The 19,763-nt window shown below is 35.0% G+C and overlaps 1 protein-coding gene across 1 annotated transcript; it reads left to right on the plus strand.

Annotated features, from left to right (window-relative positions):
* The first annotated feature begins 1,462 nt into the window (after positions 1-1,462).
* Positions 1,463-18,324, plus strand: LOC116168012. The gene is made up of 4 exons (XM_031483653.1): positions 1,463-1,577; positions 18,013-18,100; positions 18,154-18,239; positions 18,307-18,324. Exons 1-4 carry the CDS (start codon positions 1,473-1,475, stop codon positions 18,322-18,324), a joined length of 297 nt encoding a protein of 98 aa, XP_031339513.1. The 5' UTR covers positions 1,463-1,472.
* Positions 18,325-19,763: the final 1,439 nt, after the last annotated feature.

Raw genomic sequence — 19,763 nt, forward strand, 5'->3', positions numbered from 1 at the left:
ACAGTTCATTTAAATATACGTTTACAAACACTTCGTTACCGTTAATAATGTTTTTTCTTTATATCTCTTGTAGTTTGCGAGATATTTAGCTAAAATTTGCAATAACAAGCTACGCCGAAGGACTTTCATCATTGGTCATGTCAAGAATTCACACGATGATGTTTTTTAGACTTTAGATTTTTATGAGGGTCTTAAATGTAAATCTCAACTACCACTTGAATATTACAACAGATCAAAACGTTAATATTTTCATGCGACTTCTTTCATTCGGAACGTTATTATATACCAAAGAAAAGCGAAAGGAATTGATGATGAAAATTTAATCGAAACAATCAACCATTAATGTTTTAATTTTCGAAAAAATGAATACCTCTTTAGCTGAATGCGGCATAGTATACGAGATACGGGTTCACTGGCCAAAAATATAAAATATGGTGATTCTCACTGTATTACCATACTAATTTTGTGTTTCTTTTGCACCCGAAAACCCGATATTATGATTGCAAACAAAACATTTTCCGCTCCTTTGTTTTCCGTTCTATATTTAAGAAACTGTAAAGCGTTTCACAAGTAAATATGTATTCCGGAATTTCCGAATTTTACTAAAATTTATGCGAAAATTTATTGGAGCGAAAATATTGCGTACATTAAAAAGTTTTAACCCTTGTTCTACTGTTAACTTGATAAACAGTTGCTTTAATACGCGATTCATGTATAGGTACGTATACAATGTTGTAGAATATTTGTACGCAACAAATTGCTTCTCGCAGCCTCTCACTTTTTTTTAGTAAAAGATCTCTTGCTACGCTTCAACTGGATACTCTTGTTGTATCAACATATACTTTGCAAGACCTTTACTTGTCACCCTAACTGTTCATCATTGTCCAAGAATAACTGACTGTGTACAAGCAGATTGAATATATCAGGTTCTGATGTTACGAACTAAAAGGTCTTACTGTAAGCTTGTTTATTCATGTCCCATAAACGTTTCTCTACCACCAGTGAACTGGTCTAAAGTCGATCGAAATAGATAGTCCAAGTTCATTCAATGTGGATCATCCTTTTTGAGAAGTTGCATTAATTATAATTAAAGTCCGTTACGAAGTTGAAACTTTACCTTGAAAACGCCCGCAGATATTGAAATACATCTCGGTATTGTTAAGCCCCAAAATGAAATCCAAGTAACTTTATCTTTAATTCCTCGATATAACGATCGTATCATTCCAAGGATTTTATTAGGTAGATATCTCGAGCCTTAACTAACTTTCGAACTTGAAATCGAAACCAATCCAGTGGAAATGAAACATTCTCAATTGTTTCGATTCTCATTTCTCCCTTGCAATTGTAATTAGTTTGGAAGCCATTAAATTAAAACTATTTAATATCGCCAAAAGCGAAATACTTTCGTGTACGTTTCGTAATATAAATAAATTTAAATAGTTGCGTTGTTTCAGAACTATGATGTGGTAGCCATGAAGTCGGTCCTTGTGTACTCGTACGACCATTTAACTACCAAGGGATGCTGCAGATTGCTTAATCCGAAACATGCGGCTATTACAGCTGCAATTTACACTTTGGTAAGTACGAGTTTAGTTTGCTTCTAACAAAAACACGTATGTTTGCTTATGAAATATACATCGTTTAATTACAACCAGAGAATGTTTATTCATGTTCAAATTAATTTTATGTTACAAGAAAAAATAGAAAAGTTTCCGGGATATAGCAAAATGGGCTGATTTTTTTCCCCACAAAATCCAGGATATGTCCATTGTGGCTTTCTTCAGGGTTCCCAAAATTATTATTTACACTCGCTTTGGTCATTCTATAGAAATTTCGTTCCCCTCAAAAATTGTGTTGAGCTTCAGGAATAGGTTGGAAGCTGTGGCGTCAAACTCCAATGTCTGTCTTTGCTAGTATGAGCAACCAACATTCGTTTATTCCTTATTCTAAGAATTTGTCCTGGTTTCAGTTTATCTTAAAGTGTGTAATATTGACCAGTTTGGCCTTTTGTCTTCAATCTGTAAATGGGCTGAGCTCCAGTTGGGCGAGGCAAATGTTCGGCTTGGAAATCAGCTAATTTACCTGGTTCTAAATTCAATGTACCAAAACTCATTTCCATTAGCCGGTTTCGGAAATTCCGGTTCCGAGAAATCACGGCCGACTTCACGTGAGCACCGACAAAATTTCGACAAATCTCAAAACTATTAATGTACCTCCTTCGGCATTCAATGTACCAAAATTCGTTTCCATTGTCCCTCTGCCGTTTTTAGAAAATCACTGTCAATCTCAGAAGGGAACCCAATACATTTCAAATAAATCCATAAACGATATGTGTATGTTATTCGCCACTGAATGTACCACAATTGGTGTCCAATTTGCCCTAGCTTCTTTGGAAAAATTAGTTCCCAGTCATCAATTCCAAAACTTACTAGGCTCACTCCACTAGCTTTGGCAAATTATGAGTAAAAACGAATTAAATACTCGAAATGGTATTTTTATCATTTTCCGTTTCGCTGTAAGTGACCTTCAATTTTGAAATTTAAATGTTACGCCTTGTATATTTCTACATTGAATTGCATTGTTCTGCCCTTCTCTTAAGACTGTTCTTCATGCTCTCCTCAATTTCTTGTAATGCGTATCTTAAATTATTCTGAAAGTCTCTACTGTGCTCAAATTCTTCTCATTGCCATTCTTCCCTTTCACATCAATATTATAATTGCTTCACTTCACTAAATCGTAAATTAGAATTATATAGTAATAATTTATTAACTATCGAACTTGGTGACCTCGCTTTAACATTAACGACAAAGGTAGAATATAAATTAAAAGGCACTTTACGGTTGATTGGACATTAGTAAGTTCTCTATTTCATGTTATCAATTGAAGAGCAATTCGTCATAACGGTATTAGATATAGTGTATTAGATCAGTTTCAGCTAGCAGGCGGGTATCATTCTTCGATTCGAAATTGCTCGTAACGTACACAAATTACATCTATTATCAGACTAAAATCCAATTAACTTACCGACCCCATTAATACATGGGTTTCGGATTGCGATATAGGTACCTACCATAGGCCATAACCTAAAAAGAAACGTGTTAACCAAATAAGTAATTCTATAGAAATAACATTACTTCTGAAAGATACAATAATGGTCCGTTTACGTCAGAGCTGGGCAGAATACTTTCAAAAAGTATTTGAATACTATATAGTAGACACTTTACACAAATCAAAGGTATTTGAATACTAAATACTTTTACGTCCAGCACAAGCGAATACTAGATACAGATACATGGAAAAGTATTCAAATACTTTAAAAAATAAGTATTCAAATACTTTAGAATGTATTCGAATACATTAAAAAGTATTCAAATACTTGTCACTCAAAAACATTAAAAATTTAAAATAGTATACTAGATAAAAGTCTTAATACTACTTAAAATATCAAGTTATACTTTGTATGGGGTTAGCTTTTTTTATATTTCTATTGTTATATACAAATTTAAGGGGAGTAAAAGCGTATTATTATTATATTATTATATAGTAGGTACCTACCAGGACCTTTCTTATACCAGTTATATCCTTAAGAATACGTGTACCAGTTTTCAAAGCATCCTGCACATGATACGTACGCCTTTCTGAAATTAATCCTAGCGATTTTGGAACAGATCCATTTTTGACCATCCGTTTGTCCGTGTGCATGATAGTTTGTTTAGAAACCTGCGATCGCTTTGAAAATTGGTACACATGGTCTTAAGGATATAAGAAAGGTCCCTATTGTTTTTAAGTTACGGAGAGTATCGAGTCAAAAAGTTTCACTCCAGGATCGTTCGGTATTCAGTTGTATCGGGTTTTTATATTTGATTTTGTGACAATGGAAACTTTCCCTAAACATTTCTAAATTGTTCTCAAATATTTGAATAACTTAAAAGTACTGCCTTTTTTTGAGGCCGGAAAAAAAATTGTCTGAGGTCGACCGGGAAAAAACATTTTCTTATAGAATTTGGCCCGTAGAATCCATAATTTCAAACAGTTTGAAGATTGGGCTACTAGATCAAAAGTTACAGTTTTTTGAATTTTTTTCGAAATTTGTTTTTTGTCCCTAACTTTTTATTGAGAGGTCTAATCGAAAAAGTACGAATTGTTTTGGATTCTACGCACCAAAATTAATAAGAAAATGTGTTTTCCCGAGAAATTTTGGTGCAGTCGATTTTTTGTAAAAAAGGAAGGTTATACACTGCCTTTTTTTGGAGCCCAAAAAAAATTGTCTCAGATCGACCCGGAAAAAAAAACTTTCTTATAGAATGTGGCGTGTAGAATCCATAATTTCAAACAGTTCCAAGATTGGGCTACTAGTTCAAAAGTTAGAGCCCTTGGAATTTTCTTTCGAAATTGGTTTCTAGTCTATAACTTTTGATTGAGAAGTCTGATCGAAAAGGTACGAATTGTTTTGGATTCTACGCACCAAAATTAATAAAAAAAAGTGTTTTCCCGAGAAATTTTGGTGAAGTCGATTTTTGGTAAAAAAAGGAAGGTATACACTGCCTTTTTTTGAGGCCCGAAAGAAAAATTGTCTCAGATTGACCCGGAAAAAATTTTTCTTATAGAATATGGCCTGTAGAATGGTCAGGTTAAGTATTCAAATACTATGCGAAGTATTCGAATACTTTACAAAATATCCAAATACTTTGCGAAGTATTCGAATACTAAATATTTGTGAAAGTATTTGAGTTACAAATACAAATACTGCTTCTATAAAAGTATTTAATTACAAAGTATTTGAATACTTTAAAGGATTTGAATACTAAAAAGTATTTACAAAATAGAATACTGCCCAGCTCGGGTTTACGTGAATACGCTTAGACAAATAATTTAGACAATTTTAGCTTGATGACGTAGGAATTTTCCACTTATAAAATTTCGTCGGCGAACACACGGTTGGTTGCAGGTCGGTGATCAACCGACTCATTTGTTTTAAAGTGTGCTTGTCTATGCATGATGACAGACGAACAGGAGTAGGTATAGATATTATCGATATTATTTTCATCATAAAATTTTAATGCTAAATACATTAAAAATGTTTTTTTTAATACTTTGCAAGAGATTCTATGTGTTTCTCGAAAAATGTAGAGAAACTGTATTGGTTGGTTAAGAAAAATACAAAGAGAATGTGTAAACCATTCAAATCACGTTTTTAATTTTAACACCACATACGAATACGGCTTCGGATGAACCAGTTACGTTCTTAACTTTGAAAACCCTCTATAATATTTTTACAGAACTACTTAAATGTGAAATAGTTATTGCATATTCGCCGGCTACACTATGTGTAATATGACCTATAATCGAGATTTAATATTTGGCAAATTAGGTTTTCAATTACCTCTTGATGTTTGTCGCAATGAAGTAGTAACATTTTGGTTTTGCTTTGTGGTCATTCATTAGTGAAATTGATTCGGACTGTTGATGGGTGGGTAGGTACCTATATACGAATTAAAAAAAATAGACACAATGCTCTAAAAATACATACACTTTTAGATCAATGCAAGTTTCATTCATATACCGTATACAGAAACAGATTAAAAGAGCCTACTTCAATCAGTGGATAACCCAGTTTTAATTTTCTGCTTGATCAATTATGATTTGTGTACCTACATCCTCCACCAGTCTGACAATCTCCCTTATGCAATTAGTTATACTTCAGTGTCTCCAAATTTATCTTCGATTCCACGTCTCACAAACGAAATATGAAACTTTGATGTATTCTCGAAATGGGTCAAATGTTTAAATCCAATCAATCCGCAGACTGCACACGTTCGGTTAAAGCATATTTCGATTTCGACAAATACGATGATTATTGATGTTTGCATTTATACACATCGTATGCTTTATTTTATGTCTAAGTAGGAGCATATTGTTATTTATTAAACGAATTAATGGAAATTGTTTCTACATACACGACTGCATATTGGCACTTAGAAGCGTAGTCAATCAGTGAATTTTTGAAATCAATAGGGAATGTCTATGAACAACTACTCAATTTTGCTGTGTTAAGTGGCTTTGAATTGCAGTGTGCTTTCAAAATGCTTTTACGGAAAATACCAGCGTCTGTATTAATTCTGATTGTGGAATAAGTAGGTACCTCTTTCATTTATAATATTAATACTAAAGACTGAAATTATTGATTTGTAGTCATTATGCTAAATTTTATTTAGTTTAAAAATACGAAAGTCGGCCATAGTGCGCTACGTCCTCAAACGAGCAACATAAGACCTGCAATTATCGCAAGTTCCTTTTAGCAAAGATTTATAATCCTAAATAAGAATTGAAAAAAGTTGAGCTTCATTTAACTCTTGTGAAATACATTTTTATTATAAGCCAAGGGTTTTTAATGTATTCACTTTATCCCAATTATACAATTCTCTGTATACCTACATACAGTATGATATGATTTTAAAAAGTCCTGTATTTTTCTGTGCGTACCCTAACACTTGATTTTGAAAATCAAAAAGAAAGTGGGAAACAATCTCTATAGACAAAGGGCATTGGACGATTACTCCTTTCGTAGTCACAACGACCTTATAATAATTAGAGAAAATTAAATTGGTTGGCCGTGTTTAATACTTAATTTAAATTAAAATCAAAATAACACCCTTCTAGTGGTGCTCAAATAAAGTAATTAAAACGGTTGTTCTCAGACAGTCTTAATTATAAATTCCTCGACCAGCTATGTTTTATATTGGTATCTGCAGTCTTGTCAAATATTTAATAAGGTCTTTGTATATCGAAGCGACTCTATGAACTGTACTAATTTCTGTTTAAATGCTTCATAATTTCAGGAAGAGGCACTGTATGTTGCATTTTAATTAGACCGCCTGCTGTTGACGTTTACATATTATGCATACAATTAAAGTTCCTTACTCTGTTTACAATCACCATTACGCGTTTATATTCTAATACAGACGCTGAAAAGGTAATATTAACACTTAATTAGTATTAGTACCTACTCGACGCGAAGTTGAGTTCAATATTGGGGAGGTGTAACAACGAATTCGTTTCTGTTACAATCTGTAAGTTTTTGCCTGGTCCTTGTCATTATAGGAAATTATAGGATCTTTAGATTATGCAGGCGCGTATCTGGGAGTTCGTAAAGCATTGACTAAAAAAAACACCAAAATCTTTTGTTTGAGTTTGCTTATCATTCATGAAAAATATACAAATCTGTTCACGGAATAAACTTCCGTGGGTCGATCTCTTCAGGAATGTTAAATTGACTTTGACCATAAATTGCTATCCGAAATCCCTAAAACAATCGACTACTGTTCTTACACAATGCAAAAGTAACGTGCATTTATAGATGGGTTGAAGACATCTCCAAATTACAGTTCTCCTTTGAAAGGGTAGCAGAAATTCGGAAAATTGGATAGTGAAACGCCTTGCGCAATACAATTGAACTTTTCGTATCGACTGGTAAATGTGACTACTCGTTAAAAGTGAATTTTGAAACATGGTTGACGACTCAAATACGAACAAACTGGTCTTCAGGTTTCTCGTTGACATTTTGTTTACTCACTGGAATAATTTACTAATGTTACGCAGTGAAGAGTAAATCTTAAATAAAATAAGTGACCGACCTTCCTAGTTTTTTGATTATCGAAAAAAATAAATTTAAAGCAAAACAATTCAAAAAAAAATTGAAATATTAAACTACAGGTTGCATAAATTTAGCGGCGGAGAATATACCGTACTGGAGAATTTGGAGCGGTTAAAAAAGAATAAGGAGTACTTACGGCGCTTCGCTTATTGAGCAGAACGATTTCTTAATTGTAAATGTAGAGGTTTCAGCCAATTGAACACACACGACATTAGGAATTATATCTTCTCAAAACCACAAGCTTCCCACTTCTTCCTTTCGTTGTCTTCACAACACACCTTTTCCCTCCTTCCACGAACATTTGCGTGCGCACGAGGTACAAGGACGGACACAAAACGGCAGGGAAAATCACATTATGACGAGTAATGACAAAACAATATTGGGAAATTTTTAATTTAAGGAAAACGTACGTTTATGTATGCAACACGCAGTATGAAATGTCAATTTTCCCTTTGTATTAGGATTTTAACGGCTAACACAAGCACTAATTAATCGTTTTTTACCGGTTGCCGTATAATCAAGGATCTTATCGCCTTATGTACAAAATGGGCGTACAATTTCTTGTTTTTTATCGTAACTAACTACGCTAAGTATAAACGCAATGAACGTTCTATACTTTGGGCCATAACGCTTTCGTGGTCGAGGGACCGTTTTTGCTTGTAATTCGGCAATTAACCTTCACAATAAAAAGCTCACTTACGATTACGCGTCTGTTTTTGTATACCTCGATTATACGAAATCGAATCGAACTCAACGAAAACCAAGCGCCGGCCAGGCTTTTTATACATGTACGGATAGAGCAGTAAATTCTTCCCTTATGCTCCGTATGAACGGTCATCAGAACCGGCAACAGTGTCGCATTTTGAGTCTTATGTGATTACACACTCGCTTCTTATCTGAAAGCGCTTTATTCTATGGCATTTTAGTTCTGTCCTTTTTCGCTATGAAGCGGTTGTAAATTCGGAACCAAATCTTTCTAAGCCTAAAGGGGCCACATGTTACAATTGTTTGTGAATATCGAACTTGTCTTAATCTTGAACTGTATATCTTAACCCTTGATGTCAAAACTTGAAGCTTAAATCTTCAAAAACTTGGAAATCGAGCAAGGGGTAATATTCGAGATCGTGGTTATTTATGCACAGAGATAAAAGGCCACTTTTGCGTTTTATTGGCATTAAATTTTGCCCAATTTATTACTAGATTTTGTTGCGAGCAAGATGCATATATTAATTGTCTTTAACGTTTTTACCGTGTGCCGTTAAATACGAAGGTTTATTTCTAATTCTTGAAGTGGTAAACTTTACCTCCCAATAAATTGATTTTTACTTTCGCTTAAGTATACCTATTATTAAAATGAACATTGTATAAGGTTTAAACGACTTTGCTACGAATCAGGCTACTAAACAGTTCTTCTTCGACCCACAATTTGCTGTAATATTTGCACAAACGGAACGAAACTTTTCGGTCCGAAGAAATCGTCGTAACCGCGCTCCTTTGCCGCAATACGTTTTTCGATAAGGCCTGTTATCGCCAGACATATTTTCGTTCAGGTGCTCTATGAAGCGGTACATGTGTAAATTTTCCTATGTTTACCTACATATAAATTCAAAAAATTACTTTTTTAATTCTAAAGCGATCACCCGTTACAAGTTGCAAAGAATATTTCAAAACAACAACAATAATAAAGGGTTTATGGACGATCAGGATCAAAATCAAACAGAAGAGGCTTAAAAGTCAAAGAAGATGGTTGTAATTTATTTGTCCCAATTCGTATTAATACTCGTAAAATGTAAAATGTGACCATCGAGAAGACTGTATTGCTATAAAAAATGTTACTCACAATCTGTTTAAAATATACAAACATGTGATCGTTATTTTGTAGAAACTATGACAAGAGATAAAGGTAACGAAACATGTATGCGTTTATAAAATGTACACAATTTTTTTTACTGAAAACATGTACACGCCTATTTTAATTTTCGAAAATTAAGATTAAGGGATAAAGATTTGGTCGCTTACCATTTTCTAAGGTTAGCAGCGAAAGTGTTCGAAAGAAAATATCACGTACCTATTGTTCATTTCAACAAGAAAATTTTTATTATGTGGGATAATAAATCTGCGCTACCACTTCAAATTCTGAGCACATACTGCTCGATTGGCGTAATGTGTATAATTGAATTCCGCTCGCTCAATAAACAGAAAAGTGAACCGTTTCCATTGCTTTGTCTTGTGGGACTACAAATACCAATCCAAGTTTAGTTTTAAGAGCATTATTTTTATCTGTGCCATTCCTAATCCGTTATTATTGTTTCCTTTATTTTGGGTAGGAACTATTGTCCAACAGGGGCATTCGTTTTTATGAGACCTCTCATATTTCGTTTCACACGTACATTATTAATTTAATACCACCTTTATTCGCCATCATTCGTTAAAGTAATAGGATTTTTGTCATTGTGGTATCATTATCCTCTCCCAAATTTCTGAAAACAAACATTAAACAGATTTTATTGTGTAATAAAATCCTTGAACGCTGTATTACGTTTTCGCCATTTCCAAGAGAGCAAGCATACTCCTTCATTAGCTACATAAAGGGCATCCTCACAGGAACTCCATTCTAATCAAAGTTACGCCTGAAAGGTTTTTAAAAGCTTGAAAAGGTGAATGTGTGGGAAATGGGAATGCCTACACAATTTTTTAGTATTGCCACAAGAGTGTATCTCATTTATTTGTTCATTAAGGAACGTTTCGATTTATTTGGTTATTCCTGATGAATGCTCTTGGTTGATTCCAACATATCCTTATCCTCCAATCATAAGTCAACCCGCATCGTAATTAAAAAGAACGTCAAAATTTATATAGTAGTAATATTCAAGGTGTCCCAACAGAAATTTGTAGAACTACGACAAAGAATTATCGTCAAATGCCCGACTGTAACAACAAATTTGTAAATTTAACAAAAAATCTTTAAAGGCCAAAGCGACCGCCTGTTACAAGAGGGCCATCGTAAAGGTTCACTATTTACTTCTGGGTCATGAACAGAAAACCTTTGAACGCTATCTTAACGAAATCAATCTGCATATCATGATTTTCACTTTTTTTATCTTTATTCAGGTAGTTAGTTGGTATTCCTATCTTTATTCAGGTAGTTAGGATCAAAGCAAGATTTTTCTTGGGTTAAATGCAAGATTTTTAAGTTATAGAATGTAATTTTTGAAAACTAGAAGTAGTTATGGCACAGACAAGCAGACAGACAGAGGAAGTGGCTACAGTAGACCAAACTAGGAATGTGTGGTATTTTGGAAACCTAAAAAACCAAATAGGTGGGAACTATTGAGATTCACAAAGGTTTACCACACACACTATCCAAAAGACCCCTCTTGATGAAAAGTGTCGAATCTTGAAGTGTCTTTCCCCTGGGTTAAACTATTTCACACCTTCGCACTTGGACCCTTGGGCCTATTGTGCGTGCCCCAGAGAGGCACTTTGTTAAAAAATATGAGAATTCTCTCCGGTTGCAACTCGTTGATCTTTTTAGGTGCTATTGCAGCCCAACCCCCCTCGACTCAGAGGCGACATGCGTTAACCTCACGACCCCGATTTTGTTGAGATGATATCTCAAGAGGCAGCGTCCAGTGACCTGGTCTATGTGATATGTATGACCTTAGTTCACTTCTGCTGAGTGCTAGTAACGAGCTGGACTCTAAACGTTAGGGTCACTAATTTAGAAGTGACATATATCAAGGAGAGGAATCGAAGTACGAAAGGCCTGCGTGTTAATACACCAATCGCAGCTCGTTAACTGAATCTACTTCAATATCAGTGGTCCTCAATCAAAAATTACAGTGATACTCAACCAATAATAATTTATATTTACTTGAGAAACTATAGAAACTGTTAGCGAACCACCACTTACGAATTGCCATCGTAGAAAAAGGACATTTATGAACCTTCATAAGGAAATGCACTGAAAAGCAAGAGAAGCAAACATCGAATTTAAATAAAAAAAGTTATACTCGCCCGTAACGGGGCTCTCGTGCACCATTACGAATGTTTGAGTGCACAAATATTATCTCTGAAAGATAAACGAGTCCCTGTACGTTTATATTCGGTTTCAGTTGGACACATACAACGTTAAATTGCTTCCGAAGTCAGCAAAAATCGCACTTCTATTACGTTTTGAAAAAGAAATAAACTGAGGAAGGAAGCATCACGTGTTTGCGTATATGAAAACTGTTTACCTATTTCTTGCACAACGCGAAACTATCCAATGGAATTGTTGACAAAGATGCTACAAAACTTCTCGTATTCCATCTTAAATCCTCTATTCGAACATTAAGTGAAATATCAATTTTCTTTGAATTTGCAAGGTTTAGTTGTGCAAAATTTCAGTGCTCCTGTTTTCTACAAGTTGGAAAATTTTCATCGTATGTGAAATAATACAAATACAAGGAGTAGGTTCCTCACTTCTACACTTCAGTACTATCACTAACTAGCAAACTTTTCACGAGAGGAGTGATATTATTGTAATGAGGACACCAGTCCTATCTTGCCCCAAAGAACGATGGAAGTGATGAAAGAAAGGGCAGCGTAAAGATTCAGATAGGTTATTTATCAAACGCTTGTGTGTTGTGATTGTAATTAGATAATTTCGGTCTGATAACTAAAAAAAGGAAAATGGAATCAAGCTTATCTCCAACTTGGTGCAATTGTACCGATTTTTAAGTCATTTGTGGCATGCGGCCCTTACGGAGCAGAATTCTATATCAAAAATAATTCCCAACGAAATTGATCTGCATTGCTATCTTATATGTTTATAAGCGAGTTGTGGTGGCGTGATGTATCGCTATTGTCATAGGTACCACTAACGGCACTAACTACTACCCGCTACTGCGAATAAACAATGCTACTACGGTAACGCGTTGAGGCGAGCAATGCGAGATATGATTTATTATGGCATGCACCCGCGCGCATCAGATATGTATAGGACAGGTATAGGGAATGTAATAATTGATTGATGTAGACTTTTTTTAGACAATGAAAGTACAAAAAATAAACCATGTTGTATTTGAAAAAATCAATTTTTTAAGATTTGAAGTTATTATAATGGACCATCGGTTTTAAAACACCCTGTAAAAAAGCGATTAAAATTTAATTCTCATGTACCATCAAGTTGGTATGGTTGACTCTGAAAGACTTTTGGAAATTCAAGTCAACGGACTCATAGGTGACGAACTCAAAAGAAAAGAAGTCATACGTAACAATTTTGAAAAATCTTAAATACCTTAAAAACCGTGGATGCTAAGTATAGGGAAATGGGGTATCAAAGACATAGATTTTTATGTAGATTTCTAAAATGCAATCTAATATAGGGTGTTCTATTTAAAAAAGAAAGTTGCTGTCCATATTCGATAAAACCGAAAGTGAAACTACCATGATTATTCCTTCTTTCAATAGATCATGAAAAGCTATGTTGGTATGCAAATTTTCAGATTTAAATTATCAATGAGAGCCTGAAACGTTTTAGCTAACGGTTTGCGTTCAAACAGCCTGTATAGAGCCTCTCCTTAAGGAAACTAAATAATTCTCTACCAAAACATGAGGAACTCTTTCGCATATTCCGAAACGAACCGAACCGTTGAGTCACTATTCCGATAAGTTATTCCATACATAATTCCATTATGTATAGTTTATGATTCAATTATTTTTTATTTATTTATTTATTTATTCAAGTTCATGTTAGGGTGCAAAGCACTTACAATTGTCAAAAAAGGTTTACATGTAAAAGTGTATATAACATAGCAGGTCAAAAATAGAACAAAACGTTGGAATTTCGGGAAGTGTTTTGTTAAATCAGAAACCTTCGCGGGCATACGTTCAACAATTCCCCAAAGTTTCATTTCAATTGGATGAACGGTTTAGGAAGGCATAAGGGACATACAGACAGACAAACATTCCTTTTACTTATACAGACTGCAAACTATATAGATATAGCAGGTTCTGCGGGACATCCTACATCAACAACCAGCAATATAGTCTGGCGAAATGTAGAAATACTAAATAATATATAAAATTTAAAAAATCTGCATTGGCATTGGCTCGAAAGCTAACTATGCCACTTTTCAACAAATGCATCACTATGGCAATACAAGAACAAATTTAACAAATATTTTACGCCCCCACATAAAACATAAAATCATTAAACCTAATTTTGTGTTACGTAGATTTTCTTCTTTGAAGTATTAGTCATGATATCTCTGATGCTTTTGCCACATCCAGAAACACAACCAAATGACGTATCAGTATTTTGAATAATTCCTTCTATTCATTCATGCTCCCTAAAAGCAAATTTGTAGTGTTTACTGTGTGATTTTTGTAATGGTTTAACTACAACTTTCTTCAAGCACAGGGGGTAGTAACCTCCAAAAGAACAACTATAGGAAAGTAGCTTTGATCGCCCTTGAAACAAATTATTTAATGTAGTTGTAGAAATTCGATCGCATTCAGGGGCAACATTTTTTGGATTTGAAGAAATAAATACTGGCTGGCAACATTGGAATGGAATACGTATAACTCTCGCCAGGAAAGATTGCCGGTCACAGAACACTTGATCCCGATCTACAATCTCTGTTTTTCGTAAGGTGCTAGCGACTTCCGGGATAGTATCGTGTCACTGTTGAACGAAAAGACTTTTTGTTCAACATTAGCACGATCCTATTCCAGAAGTCGCTCGCATCTTAATAAAAACAAAGATTGTAAATCGACACAAGGCGTGCTGTGACCGGAAATCTTTCCTGGCGAGAGTTATATATGATACGTTTTCTCTCGCCCCCGGAATATTAGCCCCCAAGAAAACACACCCACAGGTAAATTCGATCCCGGATACTTCGCCCTCGTAAGATTCATTCCGGGAACAGAAACAATTTTTATGGCCATCATCTACAAATTTTTCTAATTCTTTCGGAAGTGTGATATGGTAAAACTCCTGGGATTGAAAATACTGCCAGCGCTATTATTCCACGCGCAACTCCTCTGGGTGCGAATTTTCCGGGGGCGAAAACACCGGGGGGAGGGTCTTCCAGAAGCGGTTCTTATACATAGGCGAATTTTCCGGGAGAAAATTTTTGTTATTTTATTTTATTTCATTATCTTATAAAACAAAAGAGAAATTCGACAGAGTAAAGTAATCACGTAACTAAAACACAATATATCTTACTTATTCTAACTAATAGGGACGAGATATCGGTAACACGGATTGCAATCTCGACCTACGAAGCTATGAACAAGTGTAGATAGATTAGAATGCTAAATTTAATTATACATTGAAAATAAGGATTTAATTATACGCATTATAAATTGTGCAAGCATACATGAGGTAGAAGCGATGTTCTAAGTTTAAGACGTCCTAAGCTAACATAATAGGGGGTTATATGGTCCTGTTTACTAATTTTATAAGTAAAACGTAAGTAACAATTTTGCAAAACTTGCAATCTATGTTTTAACTTAGCAGTCGATAATGCAAAATAGACGCTAGAACGGTAATGTAATTATGTAAGTTATTTAAAACTAAGTATTCATCAAGTTCTAGTTTGTTTTGGCAGGTAGAAGGTATTGAAATGTATATGTGGGTATGTCGGAAAACTTGGCGTATCCCTTACTAAACTTTTTGGTAACATCAGATTCAAATGTTAGAAGTTGATCAACAGATATACCCAGATTTATTACGTAAACTTAGAGTTAAACTGTGTCACTTATTTAAATACGTTTTGTCACTAACTGCGAAGAACTTGGGTAGTTACTGGAATAATAATTACAATTTAATCTAGAAGAAAAAAAACAAATATCAGTTATTGTAAGTAAATCATGTGAGCAGCGGAAGTAGCGGCAGCCGGCGGCAACCTGGGTGTCCTGTCGGCGAAACAGACCGCCGGTTGGGCGGACGGACGGACTCCCATTATGGTTACGGACTCGCCCCTGGTCAAGATCGCCGGTAACAGCGGTTTGGCGGATCGGTCTCGGAAGCCTCGGGTAAACTCAATCAGAGTAACCGGCAACTCCAGGAATCTCCCGAGTTCCGCAAATGACGGCGGCCACTTCGGTAAAACTAAAACAAAATTACGGGGACCTCCCTAGCGGGAATGCACGCAACAAAACACAAATTAATTAGCGGGTTGCAGGAAAACAAATGCAGGAAAGCGTACCAATGTCCCTCATTTATAATTAATGACACAAAAAGCTTACCTTGCAATTAAACGGAGCGGTGCAAGAAAAAGCAAAAGCTACAGGTACGGTGCGGTAAAAATGCAAAAACAAAAATTAAATACGGTACGGTCGCCAAAGTAAATATGTACAGATAATCCCAAAAATTACAGTACTATACTGTAGGAATGGTAAGCACAAAGAAAGGTGGTCTCTAAGGTAATCGTTTAGTAACATAAAGCTCAAAGAATTTCACCGGTGCCCATTTTGCGCCCATTTAGGTTAATGTTTTTATTTCCACTCTTGTGCCGTATTGCGTAGATGCTTTTGAATTTTTTCAGGCGCTTTTTCACAATTTTTTTCTCGTTTTTTTCGTTTTAAGGCGACTAGATGGGAATTTTAGCCATTTCAATATTTCTTTAATATCTCCGAATGTTGACGAAACCTGTAGCTAGCGTGGTAAATTGCGTCCGATATGTCAATTGTCGGTCGATCGCATCGGAACATTCCTAAAAAACGTAAACGGGGGTTCCGTGGGCAGAGATTTTCATTTCACATATCTTCGTCGCCGCAACGAACCCGTCCTTTTTAATCTGTAAGTTTTTGTGGAAATGAAATAGCTAGGTATTAAACCATCGGTTAAAGAAAAACTACACCTGAAAGGCTTTCACAGAGAGGAACAAATAAAGATACATCGACTAAGAATAGGACACACAAATTTCACGCACCCATGTCTTTTGACGTCGATCTCTCTGTGAAGCATGTGATATGTGACTGCGTAGAGTATGTAAACCAGCGTGATATGTTCAACATAAAGGCTGATGTTAGAACCAATCTTACAGACACATGAAATTTGGAGCACGTACTAAGATTCCTAAAATCGATAGGGATGTACAGTAAAATATAGAAGAGTACTTACCATGGTGGGTGTGAATGGCGACAAGACCTAGGCAGTCGATGCCCAACCTTTAAAAAAAAACAAAAAAAACTGAGACGCAGCGTTGAGAGGGTTTTTGTGTATAGGAGGCTAATAAATTAAGCAGGAAAAAAGATTTTGTATATTGAAGTGGGTTTTCTTTCTTGAAAAACATGCACTTTAGTATTAAAGCAAAATGTTTAAGACTATATAATGTTATTCCACAAAACCTTTTCAAGAACCTACATCATAAATATTTAAAGAACTCGTACATGCAAAAAGCAATAATTTAAAAGCATTCCTCGTTTTACAGCTGTCCCCCTTCGCTATCTGAAATGCAAATGCAAATCGTAGCATGTGCATATCTTGGTTTGCAAGGACGATTTCTGTCAGCAAAAATACAGCCTCCTCATTTCTGTATTAATTTTGACATATGTTCTATCGAAAGATAGCAAAGCAAATTCAGTCTTACATTTTTTATTCACAGTTTTCGTCGCACGTAAGCCACCTTTCCCTACAAGTGGCATTTTATTACGATCGAACCGTCGTTAGCAAGTCGTTCGTACTTACCGTAAACTTGCTATCTTAATTACACCAGAAGCATCAATCACGCGAGGAAATTCTTTACAAATTATCCTAAGTTTAATGAGAGCTGTTAGGAACATATTGTAATTCCAGTCACGTAGTTTGACAAAATCGTTTCCAGCCAATGAGTTTATAACTTTGTCATAATTTCAACTCCGGTGCTGCCCAAGTTTCCAGTTTGTTCATAATATGCTATCCCATAACCTAACCTTGTAACTTGTCCTGAAGTACATGCGTTTGAAACAAAACTAGTTCGTGCATTTTCAGGGGAAAATGTGTAACAGACCGGGGAGAGTTTCGCGAAATCCAAATTAAGTCGAAAATTGTACCTGAAGCTGTACTGCTGAACGTGGAAAACACATTCAGTGTTTACTATTTTTCCCCTTTGCAAATTCCGCTTCCTGTTATGACCCTCGTGCAATCTTTTAATTACTTCACTTACCGAAGAAGGCATTTACTTTCGTCGCAAATAGCGGTTTATTAAACGTTTTTGCTCGAGCAATTTAATTTGCCGGTATTGGAGGGAAATGGAATTTCTACCTTCGTTTATATCCTAATATGAGCATCGCCGAGTAAATAGAGATGCATTCTCATTTATTTCGCCTACATTTTTTTGTTTGAGAATTTCGCAATTACGTAGATATTGTCTCTCTTGTTCCAGAATATTTCGGTGCTGGTCGTTCTTCTGTACAGTTGGAGGATTAGTGTTAATGTCAAGAAATACGCCGTGCTAGAAGATGTCTATTATGGTAAATGTGAAATTAACCCTTACATACTTACGAATTAATTTGACGTTTTTTAGGGGTGCAAATTGCGTACCTTGCAATTATTGGAACGCAACTTTTCATGATTGTGCTTAGCGTAATTCTCCTATTAGGAATTTATAAGGTAAGTGTTCAGTGACATAGTACTCAACTTGTGCCCTAATTCTCTCTAATGTAATAATGCCTGACAGTTGATAAGAAGCGTATAATCCATCCCTCTTCGTAATCCCGAATTAAATTTAATTATACGCTTGTCACATTTGAGTTGTGTCTCATCAGTTTCACCAACGCAACAGGTTTCGTGTGTTAATGTTTAAAGCACTTGTCTTTTACGACTGGGTACTTTGCAACATACCGATGCTTTCTACTATAAAATTTGCAATAGCTTTTGACGAGGTTGAGAACATGAACGCGGATTCTGCACCGACTCATTTGGCACGTAATAGCTTTTGTATTACACTGTAAATCCCAGAAATTGCAATACCAAATAAAATACAGATACTTTATTTAAATTACTGTTTTCAGGATTATTGTTTGAGTTTATATCCAATACTATTATATTCTACCTTTAAAGAATTTTCATTGCGATTTAGAAAATGTCAAAAAATTGCTATTATAGTAGTCCCAAAGTACTCCTTACGCCTTTAAATGTCACTCATTTGAATACAGCAGCAGTAAAATAGGAATAAATATAACGTAAAATACAAAAGTTAGTAGAAATATTGCTACAGTTTCCATTCTTCTCTTTAACGTAATGTAATTCTCGATCATGTGAAAGGATACTTTGAAATTCGCGATTTACGAGATGATGACTCATCAAAATCGTTTTCGGGAAACCTATAAACCAGTTCTCAAAGGGAAAAATCTGCTTCTCTCTTTTGCAGAAACGAATGTAAAAATAACTTCCGAAATTTATCAAAGACAACAACATGCTTTCTGCTATTAAAATATTAGCCAGGACTTTTCAACGAGATGGCGCACTATCCCATCCTTTCAAAAGTGCCATAACGTAAGATGGAGTTGGGGTCTTTTTCCGCCAACTATTGGAGTAATTCGCGGACTAATTTGCGTTCAAAGTCATTTAAATTGATCTACAGAGAATTGATGGTGGATTATAGGATTTGTTGGCAATTTGGTCTTAATCCGAAGATTATTTAGATTGTTGAGATTATATAATGGAATGCGATAGATTATGACGAAATTAATTTGATTGGTGGCCTATAATCTCCATATAAATCCGTGATTAATTTTGCCTAAGACTTTCGCTTTCGCTTTGATAATAGACATATTATTTGGTCCATATAAAATACCTGCATCTCGATTCACATCTGTGATTAAAATTTGCCTGGGGCTATTGTTTTGATTTATTTGTCATATCATTTGGCCTAGCTAAAGATGATCAACATCTAAAATATTTTGAGATCCACAAGTTCTTTTGTATAAAATAGCCTGGGGTACTCGTACTTGATAAACAGAACACGTGGGGGATCATCTCTCATCTATATCATGATCTTTGCACTTTATTTCGTGAATTTAATTAAATTATTTTTTATTTTCTTTGACATTTTAATTAATTTACTTCACTTAAAGAAAATTGTGTTTAAATAAGCAGTATAATACAGTAAAAATGACATGCTAAGACATTTTG

This window comes from Photinus pyralis, unplaced genomic scaffold, assembly GCF_008802855.1.
Source record: "Photinus pyralis isolate 1611_PpyrPB1 unplaced genomic scaffold, Ppyr1.3 Ppyr1.4_LG4, whole genome shotgun sequence".
NCBI lineage: Eukaryota > Metazoa > Arthropoda > Insecta > Coleoptera > Lampyridae > Photinus > Photinus pyralis.